This window comes from Falco peregrinus, chromosome 2, assembly GCF_023634155.1.
Source record: "Falco peregrinus isolate bFalPer1 chromosome 2, bFalPer1.pri, whole genome shotgun sequence".
NCBI classification, from domain to species: Eukaryota; Metazoa; Chordata; class Aves; order Falconiformes; family Falconidae; genus Falco; species Falco peregrinus.
In genome coordinates, this window is record NC_073722.1 from 119764009 (window position 1) to 119774999 (window position 10991).

At 59.8% G+C, this 10991-nt stretch overlaps 1 protein-coding gene and 5 non-coding genes across 6 annotated transcripts; 4 read left to right on the forward strand and 2 right to left on the reverse strand.

Moving 5' to 3' along the window:
• The first annotated feature begins 1350 nt into the window (after positions 1-1350).
• Positions 1351-1423, forward strand: TRNAR-UCG (transfer RNA arginine (anticodon UCG)). The gene has a single exon. It is a non-coding gene; the product is annotated as a tRNA-Arg (tRNA).
• A 187-nt stretch (positions 1424-1610) lies between these two features.
• Positions 1611-1683, forward strand: TRNAR-CCU (transfer RNA arginine (anticodon CCU)). Its single transcript has one exon. It is a non-coding gene; the product is annotated as a tRNA-Arg (tRNA).
• Positions 1684-5416: 3733 nt separating this feature from the next.
• On the forward strand, positions 5417-5489 carry TRNAR-UCG (transfer RNA arginine (anticodon UCG)). The gene has a single exon. It is a non-coding gene; the product is annotated as a tRNA-Arg (tRNA).
• An 834-nt stretch (positions 5490-6323) lies between these two features.
• Positions 6324-6396, forward strand: TRNAR-CCU (transfer RNA arginine (anticodon CCU)). The gene has a single exon. It is a non-coding gene; the product is annotated as a tRNA-Arg (tRNA).
• A 945-nt stretch (positions 6397-7341) lies between these two features.
• Positions 7342-7414, reverse strand: TRNAR-UCU (transfer RNA arginine (anticodon UCU)). Its single transcript has one exon. It is a non-coding gene; the product is annotated as a tRNA-Arg (tRNA).
• A 586-nt stretch (positions 7415-8000) lies between these two features.
• MRPL58 (mitochondrial ribosomal protein L58) lies at positions 8001-10562 on the reverse strand. Its single transcript, XM_055797852.1, has 6 exons — positions 10367-10562; positions 9870-9903; positions 9394-9453; positions 8660-8742; positions 8383-8552; positions 8001-8197 (listed from the first exon to the last, which is right to left on the reverse strand). Exons 1-6 carry the CDS (start codon positions 10523-10525, stop codon positions 8113-8115), a joined length of 591 nt encoding a protein of 196 aa, XP_055653827.1. The 5' UTR covers positions 10526-10562; the 3' UTR covers positions 8001-8112.
• Between the last annotated feature and the right edge of the window lie 429 nt (positions 10563-10991).

Below are 10991 nucleotides of genomic sequence, written 5' to 3' on the forward strand. Positions count from 1 at the left end.
TCATTTACAGGGCTGAGAGTTTACTGCAATGCCATTGAAATGGAATAGAAATTAAAATTAGTGCTTGTGTGATGTGAGGGGTGCCGGGGAGGCTGCTCTCCCTCGAGCCCAGCCCTGCTCTGTAGCAGCCCAGCCTGTGGGTGTTCGAGGATGTCCTCATTTCCCAAAGCACCGAGCCTCTCATGTGCCCACTGATTTTGTTTCTGCCTCCTTGCTGCTCTCCCGCGCTCTCGAGGTTCTTCTCCAAGCCCTCACGGCTAAGGTGAAAGGCTCAGAGACTTTTTTTTTTTTTCCCTACATCTCTGCCTGCCTTTCCCTCAGCCGCCCTCCTCTCCATCACTGCCTATTTTTTCCGTGGTGATTCCAGCGATGGTTCCCTTGCAGGGAAGCAGCTCCAATTCTTGTGTGCTTGGGAAGTCCCATCCTGCTGGGGCATTGCAGGTGGCACCTTATTTATTTGCCCTTTGGTTGTGTGGGAGGTAGGAAGTGTATGGGCCATAGGGCAGGGTTTGAACTGGAGGTAACTGGTGTGAAGAGAAGTAGAGGTGACCCCTGTGCTGGCCGTAGGAGTTTACGCTGGTGGGACGGTGTCGCTAGAGGTGGGACAATGTTGAGCCCCCAGAATGGAGCTAGAGGTGACCTGACCTCCAGCAATCCCTCACATCTGCCAGCAGCTGGTGTGATGTGAGCTGCTCCTCTGCCTCTGCAAACTTTTGGTACCCGCTGCGTCCTGTTGCAGTGAGGTCCTTGGCCCCACCGCACGCCCCACGCAGCATCCCTCCCTCGGCAGCTCGTGGGGGGGCAGAGGAGGGAGGAAAGCCGGACCCATGTGGCACTTCCAAGGCTGGGCGAGGCGATGGGATGACTTGGCTGCGCAGCGGGGGCCCATCCTGCGCAGCACCCTGCTTCTGCCTCTCCCAGCCACGTACCCAAGCCCTGGCTGCAGGGGTGTCCCCTGGCTCCAGCGCAGCGAGCGCAGCCGCCCTGTGCCATGCTCGACTTCCCCACAGCCTGGCCATGGTGACACAGTCCTACTCCCACCGTGTCTTCTGGTGGCCCACCATGACTTCTGGTGGCCCGCCATGTCTTCTGGTGGTCTGCCACATCTGCTGGCAGCCTGCTGTGTCTGCTGGTGGTCCGCCACATCTTCTGGTGGCCTGCCACGTCTGCTGGTGGCCCGCCGTGCACCCAGGGGCTCCGGGAATCTTGGGAGGGCTTGGGGGGCTTGGGGAGCTCAGGGGGCTCCAGGGGCTCAGGGAGGACTTGGGGGGTCTTGAGGGGTGGGGGTGGGCGTGATGCTGGGGGTTGGCAGGATCGCTGGGACGGGGGGGGAGGGGCTGCAGTATCAGTGACCGCGTGGCCTAATGGATAAGGCGTCTGACTTCGGATCAGAAGATTGAGGGTTCGAGTCCCTTCGTGGTCGGCCCCTTTTCCCCGCACTTTTAAACCCGCTCCAGTTTTTCCCGCTCCCCTCTTCGCGCCCCCTCCCCTCGGGGCTAGGGCCCGCCCGCGCGCCCCCCGCCCCGCCCCCCCCGCCCCGCCCCCACACCGCCTGCTGGGCCCGCAGGGGTCGGGGCCGTTCTCCCGGGCCGGGGCGCGCGCCCTGCGCAGCCCCAGTGGCCTAATGGATAAGGCACTGGCCTCCTAAGCCAGGGATTGTGGGTTCGAGTCCCATCTGGGGTGAGCCGCCTTTTGCCGGTGCCAACCCCGGTTCCGTGCTCCTTCCCCCCGGGTCGGTGCCGCCAGCCCCGCGCAGCGCTGCCGGGCCGCCTCCCCCGCCTCCCGCTGCTGCCCGCAGGGTGCTGGCTGTGGCGGCTCGGTGGGAAGATGTTCCCCATCCCCAGTGGCAGATGTCAGTTGAGGAGGGTGATGCACAGGGAGGGTCCAGATGTGCGAAGGAAGCAGCACTGCTGGGTTCATGTGTCTGGGTGGCTTCTGCAGGCAGAGCTTGCGGAGGGGATGGCTGAAGAGGGAGGTCGAAGTGGTCCATGACATGTTTTGGGGCAGCCAGACCCCCATGGCAGCCCCAGGCTCACTCACCGGGACGATGCGGTGATCAGTTCCACGGCAGCCGCCCCAGCCTGCCTATCACAAGGGAACCCAGGAGGAGCAGCTACAAACTGCCCCGGATTTCCGTGCAGAGATGGATGCTCCATGGTCCCACACGCCCAGGTGAGGCTGTCACCAAGGGAAGAACCAGCAGCTTTTCCCTGGGCCCTGCTGATGAAAGGATGGGATTTGGAGACTTGTGTTGTGGTTTAACCCCGGCCGGCAACCTAGCACCTCGCAGCCACTAGCTCACTGCCCCTCACCCAGACGGATGGGGAGGAGGATCAGAAAGGAATGTAAAACTCAAGGGTTGAGATAAGAACAATTTAACAGGCAAAGCAAAAGCTGCACACGCAAGCAAAGCAAAGCAAGGAATTCATTCACCACTGCCCATGGGCAGGCAGGTGTCCGGCCATCCCCAGGGAAGCAGGGCTCCATCACCAGAAGGGTTACTTGGGATGACAAACGCCATAATGTCGGATGTTTACCCCCTTTCCTTCTTCTTCCCCCAGTTTATATACTCAGCGGGATGTTATATGGTATGGAATACCCCTTTGGCCAGTTTGGGTCACCTGTCCTGGCCGTGTCCCCTCCCAGCTTCCAGTGCCCCTCCAGCCCTCTCGCTGGCAGGGCCCAGGAAACTGAGAAGTCCTTGATTTAGTATAAACATCACCCAGCAACAACTAAAAACGTCAGTGTGCTATCAATGTTGTTCTCACATCATGGCCAAAACACAGCACTGCCCCAGCTACTCAGAATAAAATTAACTCTATCCCAGCTGAAACGAGAACAGGTGTTAATGAAAGGGTGTTTTTTGGAGAGCTGTTAATGCAAGAGCGGTTCTTTGGGGCATGGGCACCTCCCCAGGTGTCCCCAGCAGTGCAGAAGCAGGGTATTAAAGCTGTTTAATGAGCCTTGTCTGGGCAGAGCTGGGTCAGGGCTAAGTCAGGAATTTCTGCTGTATTTTGACCCCTTCCAGGTGCTCCCTGTATCATCAGCTACATCTGACTCCCAACAAAAAGGCTGGGGGATGACCACCTTGCAGATGTCATGTAAAGCTCTTCCCAGAGCATGGCAAGCTTTAGTGGGAAGGAAGCTTTACTCTGCTGGATAACGCATCTCTGCAAGGGCTGTTTGCTGGGACCACGCAGTCTGGCTGTGCTGCCCTGGGACCCTAGCCCTCCACGTACGTGCCTTTGGGATAACGCCCTCTCAGGTTCGTTGCATTAAAAAGCTGCTTGGAGGGTCTTTTCCTGTGGAGTTAATGGATTTTAAAAGGCAGCTGTGGTCAGGGTGATATCACACTAGTAAAACCTAAAGTCAAGTTTCTTTCTGAGTAATTTTTCTCTCTTAGGGGTGGGGGGAAATGACTCCACCGCCTGAAAGGCAGCAAACCTGGCAAAGCCCTGGGTGTTGGGCCACCGGCAGCCCCAGGCAGCCGAGCTGCAGGTCCCTGGGCTGCTCAGCAAACCCTGCCTGCTCTGGGGGATGGGGATGGGGCGAAAGGGGTGTCTCCAGGCTGGTGTTACCTGGGACCACTTGGCTTCCACCTCTTTGGTTGACCAGCTTCAAGGCTGTGATCGAAAGTGCAGCCAGAGAACGATTTTTGCATCCTTCTTACAAGACTGGATAGCATCAGGTGGCTCTTGGGGGTGTTTGATCGCTTGGGTTCCTCTGGGCAGCGTTTTCTCTGCATCCCCTGGAGATGCTGTACCCACAGTCCCACTGCGATGTCCTGGTGGCAGCACCACCAGGGGCCTGGGCTGGGTCACCGTGTGCTCAGAGGGACTTCCATCAGTCATGGCCTCGCTTGGGCAGTACCAAGTTTTGTTCCTGCTGGTTTTTGCTGCTCCTGGCTCCAGAGCGCTAAGGCTCAGGCAGCAGGAGGCTGGACCTGTGCTGCTCCTCATGAGCTGGAGTGACTGTGCCGGCTGATGGGTGAGGACCAGGGTGCAGAGCGGGGAGAAAACAGCCCTGGGGGAAATGCTGCAGGGACACGTGGCATTCCAAGGGCTTCGAATTCCCTGGTGCTGGGCAAAAGCGGGCAACTGCTGCCAGCACCAAGGAGCTTCCTGCACCCTGGGGCCAAGGGACACTCGGCCATGGGGGGCTCAGACCCTTGGCCCCCCAGTCTGCAGTCAGGCACCAGATCCACTTGACCGGGCTGTCACCACCACACATCTGGCTTAGTGCTGCCCCACCCCCTTGCATCTGACACGATCGGGATTTGCACCCTACACCCCTCTGTGCCCCCCACACCTTGGTGAGCTCTTGGGGGCACCAGGGGTGGATGGAGCTGGGGCAGCTGCTACGTGCTCTGGTCTGGCTGCTGCCACCCGCCGTACTGGGGGGGTCTGCACAGCCACAGGGCACGAGAGCTCATCTCGCCCAGTCCTTCCTCTCCAGCATGCCTCTACTCAGCTTTCGTCCGATGGATGCATTGGAAAAGACACACAGCTGGAAGCTGAGCTGGACATACCCCGGGAACCAACATGTCCCCCAAACCACCCGTGGCAGTGGAAGAGGCTAAAATACCTTCCTGCCCTGTGGTGGGCTTTGGGAAGTTTTTCTAGGATTAGATGAGAAGCGCAGGTTTTTGGGGAGAAGCCAAGCCGTGCTGTGGAGGGTGCAGGAGGTGCGGTGGGTAAGGAGCAGGAGCCTGAGCCCCGCGGTGCTTCCTGCAGCGCACCGTCACGCTGTAGCGGTGCTGTGTTACTGCAGGTGCCATCACTGGTGGCTCGTAGACACTGTGGCCACCACACTGAATGCATGACTTGGTTCCAAGGTCCCAGCTGTCCCTGTCCTCCCTCCTTCCCCAGTGATGCCCGACCCTGGGAGTCAAATGGAAGGAATGTACAGCCTCGGCTGGGTGTGATGGTCTTGGCTTTGCCTTTCCATGGGGATGTGGCAGGGAAGGCCTGGACTCATGTACCCCTGGCAGCTGTAGGGTGAGGGTGGCAGTGACCCCAGCTGCTCTGTGTTGGGGGTGTCCCTGGCTGGTGTCTGCTCTTATTTGTGGGTTGTATTTGTGTTCGGAGTTGTTGGCATCCTCAGCAGCACGGCTGGAGCAGCGGGCAGCAGAGCCGGTGGCAGGAGGGGAACGTCGCTGCTCCAGCCCACAGGATTCCTGCACGGCACAGCCTCCATCAGCACGTATGGGGGAGGCTGTGGGGGTTCATGGTGACCTACGGGGTCCCATGGGAGGAGGGGCCCCCTGCCCGCTCACCCCACCACGGGGAGGAACAGCCACAATCCCAGGAGGGATGGGAGCGTGGGTGATGCACAAGGGGTGGCAGGAGACCCCCCACCCCACCCCCCGGACCCCCCCCCCGGTGTGTGTTGCTGTCCCCAAACCAGAGTTATGGGGGACCACGTGGCCTAATGGATAAGGCGTCTGACTTCGGATCAGAAGATTGAGGGTTCGAGTCCCTTCGTGGTTGTTTTAAAGCCACGAGTCGTTTAATTTCCCCACACCCCTGGAAGGTGGGGGGGGCGGCGGTCGGTGGTCGGTCCCTGCCCCGTGGGGTGAGAGCAGCCGGGGGTGTCGGTGCTGGGGGGTGCCTTAGGGCCGGCTCTGCCCCGCAAGGCCCCGGGGCTCTGCCCCACGGCGGGGCCGCAGCCCGGGGGTGGGGGCGAAGCGGAGCCCGGCCCCTGCGGCCGGTTTTTGGGAGGTGGGAACAAAAGGGTGGGGGCAGCCGGGGCTGGGGCTTGGCGCCGCTGCGGGGAGCGCCCGGTGAGGCACGGGGGCCGGGGTGGGGGGTGTGTGTCTGGGGGGGGTGTCCCCCCGACCTCGCCCCTCCCTGCGGGGTAGGGCTGGGGGGGTAAAAAAAAAATAAAATAGTGGCTGCCACCCCAGGTGGGAACTCGAACCCTCAGGCCCTGGCTTAAGCGGCCGGTGCCTCATCCATTAGGCCGCTGGGGCCGCGCAGGGGCCGCCACTTCCGGGGGGGGCCGGGGCAAACTGGGGGGGCTCGGGGGGGAGCCCGGGTGAGCGGGCTGGGGCGGGGCGGAGCGGGCTGGGCTCCTCGCAGGGGTCTCCAGCCCCCCGCGCCGGCAGCGCCGTGCACAGGGCCGGACCGAGCTGGGCGGTTTTACCGGGGGGGGGAGGGGGCTGCGTGGCTTGGCGGGCACAGGGCTGCCCTGCGCTGGGGGACGTTCAGTCCCGGGGGGGCCTCCCGGGGCTGTGCGGGACCCCCCTGCCCACTCGCCGTGGCCACGTTCCCCTCCGGCCATCAGAGAGTTAAGTGAAGGCGCCAAAATAGACTCCGTAGGCGGCCCCAGTGGCCTAATGGATAAGGCACTGGCCTCCTAAGCCAGGGATTGTGGGTTCGAGTCCCACCTGGGGTGACTCTTTTCCCCCTGCGGGGTGACCAGGCTTGGTGGGGGGCGATGCTCCCCCAGCAGCCCCGGGGGTGGGCTCACGGCCCACACAGCAGCCACACGCGTGGGGCGTGTTTTTAATGACGTGTCCAGCCGCCACGGGCCGGCTCCAAGGCTTAAGACAAAATTTTTTCAATCTTCCTGTAAAATCTGGGGCAGGAGAGCTGGGCGGCAGGTGATGGTGGCGGTGGGGTCATGGGAGGTCCCGACTGATGGTCCTGTGACAACTTTCAGTGTCACAAACACCCCTGAAGCAGTGACACCTGCCTTGGGTACCGACACCTGAAGCAATGACACCTGCTTTGGGTACCGCACAGGGCTGCAGGCTCCTTTGCCAGTGAGGGGGGGCCGGCAGCCTCCCCCCCACCCCACCCCTGCATAAAAGCTTCAGGCAGGAGAAAAATTGAAATCTTTGCTGCCCTTGCTGGCGAACAGAGGGATGAGGGCGGCCGGGCCATGGCAGGGTTTCCTGGGAGGGATGGTGGGATGCACCCGTGTTTGGGGGAGGCTGGGGGGGTAAATGCTGATGCAGGTGGTGCAAGGGCAAAGCTGAAGAGCCCCTCTTCCAAAGGGGACTGGGCACTGGCTGGCGTGGAGCCATGAGTGTCCAGAGGGGACCCCACACATCCCTCGCCGTGGCCCCCCAGTTAGGGACCCCACAACTCTTTGCCATGCCCCAGTTAGGGACCCCACACCCCTCACCACGCCCCCCCAGTTAGGGATCCCGCACCCCTCACCATGCCCCAGTCCATGCCCCAGTTAGGGACCCTGCACCCCTCGCCATGCCCCAGTTAGGGACCCCCGCACACCCAGTTAGGGACCCCCGCACCTCGCGGTGCCCCAGTTAAGCTCCCACAGCCAGCACTTTCCCCTCTTCTTTGGGTTGTTGCCTAAAACAGAACCCCCTCTGCTCACCCCAGGTGGGACTCGAACCCACAATCCCTGACTTAGAAGGCCAGTGCCTTGTCCATTAGGCCACTGGGGCCTGCGGAAACATGAAAAAAAGGGTCATTTCAGGATCTTGGAGCCCCCCACTGTACCCCAGGCTGGCGGGGCTGAAATCCATCCTGCACCACAGAACCTGGTGCTGTTCAAACAGGGCTGGGTGCTGAGTGACTCCTGAGGGAGCTCAGCCCGAGGTCTTGGCGTTCCACAGGGTGGTTCCTACCTTGTAGCATCGATGGAGAGCAATCACCTCCTGCCAAATCCCTGCCGTGGCTTTCAGTTCTTTCAATGCAGTGACAGGCGTGGTTTTTGGTTAGGAAAAAAAACCCAACAACTAAAGTGGAAGGAAAGCGCTTGAAGCAGTGAATAGTCCTATTTGCTACTTGGATACGCGGTTAAGACTGCTCTTACTCCCCTTTCTTCTCCCCCAAATCTACCTTTGCTTTTATGTTCAGCAGCAGAGGGTGTTCCCACAGAGCAGAGGGCTGGACAAAGGGCATTAAGGATTCAAAAAACCCCAAAAAGTACCTGTCAAAAATACGGCATTTTAGTTTCTCTCAAACATGGACAATATTTTCTCTGCAAAATGATTGACAGGCTATCACAGCGTTTCACTAGGTTCAAAATGAGGTGTTCAATATTTTTATTTACACTTTTAGACCATTTTTATTTCATACAGCTCACGCGTTTAGCATCACCTACACCTGCCAACGGCATTTATTTAAGAAGACTGAGGATCTAGTCAAAGTCTGCCCTCCTGCTCTGTTTTATGTTTGAGTGTATCTTTTTCTGACGTAGTCGTTCACGGTTCATTTTTTCCACCCTAAAACAAAATGGGAAGATCCTTTAGCGTACAAAGCAAGCATTGAAACATCCACCTTTGAGCACAGTTATAATGTAGAGCTGAAAATGTTATAACGAGCTGAAAAACATCCACAGGGAGAAAAAACCACTCTCTGTTCTTGGGATGCTACCCAGGAAAGTCATTAAAACCTTCAATTAAGGTACCTCTCTATGAGTTTCTGTGTGGTCTCCTTAGACACCACCTTGGGCACCTCGGTAGCCTCCGTGACCATGGTCCTGATCTTTTCTAAACAGATCGCCAGATTCCTCATTTGGTAGCGACTCTCGTCAGAGTTCACGATCAGCTCACCGGCTCGGTTTATCTTATTCCTGTGCTAGAGAGGGGAAAAGGGGATGTGACCATGGAAACCTCCTCAGAGTGGTCCCGTTCGGGCTGGAAGTATGATGCTTCAGCCCTGGCTGGCGGAGGGGGAATAGTTACCATCGATGCCATTTTTTGTCTCACAGCTTCTGGAATCCAGTCTGCTGATGCCAGGTGGAACCGAACTTCTGCCTTGCTATTCACTGCGAGGAAAAAAACAATTATTTTTTTCCATGGAACAGCTCGCCTGCCTAAGCTTTGTGAGATAATTCAGTCTGTTCACTGCTGGCTTTGAACACACAGCGATTCCAGTATTAATTTCCTGAAAAATCACAACTTCTTTCTTGCTGTATTTTTGCATATCACTCTACAAGGCAAACTCTGATTTTTTATGGAGGGTCTGTCACACTATCTGCCTTTACACACACTACAAGTTTTATCATTATCACCAGTCACTATCTTATTTTCAATGGCAATGGCAGAACAGGAAGGGTTACAAGTTTATTTGAATTAGCTGAGAATTTATTGTGCTGTGATGTTTCCGACATGTTTGATCAATGATGAATTGATCATCTGATCAATGAGACCAGATGAGGTGGAGGTGGTGTTTCCCCCGGCGCGTGTAGCAGCAATGACCCCAGTAAGAGCGTTTGTGGGAGAATCGCATGTAACGACTGGTCTCGAGCACTACGAAGACTCAGAAGTTGCGTTAATAGGGTGACGATAATGAGAAATTAGCATCGGCTGGCACAAAGATGCTGTTTAACTTCAAGTTGTCAATATTTTACCGCAACGGACAGAGAACCACCTGCAGGCTGTGGTTGTTCCCTCGGAGCGGGAGAAACTCTCCTCACCTTTGTTGACGTGCTGCCCACCGGGGCCGCAGCTGCGGCAGTAGGACACGGTCAGGCGAGCTGGAAGGGAAGAGCAGCAGGCGGTGACCCGCAGCCATGGTCCCGCTCTGACCACGGGCAGCAGGGCATGGGGACGGTCCCAGTGGGAGGACGGCTGGGACTTGGTGGTGCTGGCACCCCCAGTTCAGCTCCAGGCCTGGAGCTCAGCCCCCAGCCCACTGCTGGGCATGCAGCCCGGGAACAGCCCGGCTCCATCCGCGGGGACAGTCGCCCAGGGGAAGGGGGACGCTCGCCCTGGTGGACGGGGATGCTTCCTCAGGGGAACACTCGCCCCAGGGGGAGGGGGATGCTCACCTGGGGGGAGGGGGACGCTTGCCCGGAGGGTAGGGGATGCTTGCCCCGGGGGGGGGTGTGGGTGGGTGGGATGCGGACGCTCGCCCAAGGGGACACACACCCAGGGGGAGGGGGACACTCACCCATGGGGATGTCGAGAGCAGGCGGCTGTGTCTCCTGGAACACACGGCAGGGTGCCCGCATCAGCCCCCCACACCCCGCGGTGGCACCGCCCCTTCCATAAGCCCCGCCCACCCTCATTGGCACCACCCCTTCGGCTAAGTCCCGCCCCTGAGACGGCTCCGCCCCTCCTGCTAAGCCCCCGTTAATCTTCCGACAATTTACTGTGCTAAACCCCATCCACTAGCGGAGGCACCGCCCCTTCGTTAAGCCCCGCCCACCCATCCTCAATCCCTCGGGCTAAGCCCCACTCATCCATAGTCAACGTTGTGCTAAGCCCCGCCCACCCGCAGTGGCACCGCCCCTTGCGGTCAGCCCCGCCCACCCACAGTCAACGCTGTGCTAAGCCCCGCCCACCCTCGGTGGCACCGGCCCCACATAAACCCCGCCCACCCACCTTCGTCACTCAGACGCTAAGCCCCGCCCCTTGCCGCCCCCCCCCCCGCCCCTGGGCACTCACCGGGGCGCTGGCGGCGGCGCCGTCCTGCCGCGGCGGGTACAGCTTGTCCAGGCTGTACGCGCTCCGGTACTCGGCCCCGGCGGCAGCCCGCTGCGAGAACCGAGCGGCGAGAAGCCTCAGCCGCGGCCGGCCCAGGCCCCGCAGCGTGTGCGCCGCCATCTTGGCTCTCGCGGTGCGGCTGCGCCACGGCGTCCCCACGGAAACGGCGGCCGCACGCCGCGTTCCGGGGTGGGACCTGCGCGGGGAGGGGGGGTCTCTGGGATGGGTGAGGTGGGGGCGTGTGAGTGGGGGTGTACGTGGGGTGTGTGGGGATGCATGGGATCCCTGAGGAGTGTCCTGTCCGTCAGGCCTGGGGTGGTGTGTGTCGGAGGAGGTCTGGGGGACACCTTGGGGGCCATGTGGGGGGTGTGGGAGGGTATATGAGGCCTGTAGGGCACTGGGGTGGGGGGAATGTAGGAGGTCCGTAGTGGTGGTGGTGTTTTGGGGTCTGTGGGGCAACATGAGGGGTGTAGGAGGTCTGTGGGGTGTTACAGGGTCTGTAGAAGGGGGTGTAGGTCTGTGAGGAGTTATGGGGTCTGTGGGAGGGGGTGTAGGAGGTCTGTGGGGTGTTATGGGGTCTGTGGGG

What these genes read in the sequence shown, in the direction of transcription:
- MRPL58 (XM_055797852.1), bottom strand. Translation starts at nt 10,525, where the DNA reads ATGGCGGCGCACACGCTGCGGGGCCTGGGCCGGCCGCGGCTGAGGCTT. An exon ending in GCGCCGCCGCCAGCGCCCCG is followed by an intron (nt 9,904 to 10,366) that starts GTGAGTGCCCAG and finishes CGTGTGTTCCAG; the next exon opens with GAGACACAGCCGCCTGCTCT. An exon ending in TGGGCAGCACGTCAACAAAG is followed by an intron (nt 8,743 to 9,393) that starts GTGAGGAGAGTT and finishes TTTTCCTCGCAG; the next exon opens with TGAATAGCAAGGCAGAAGTT.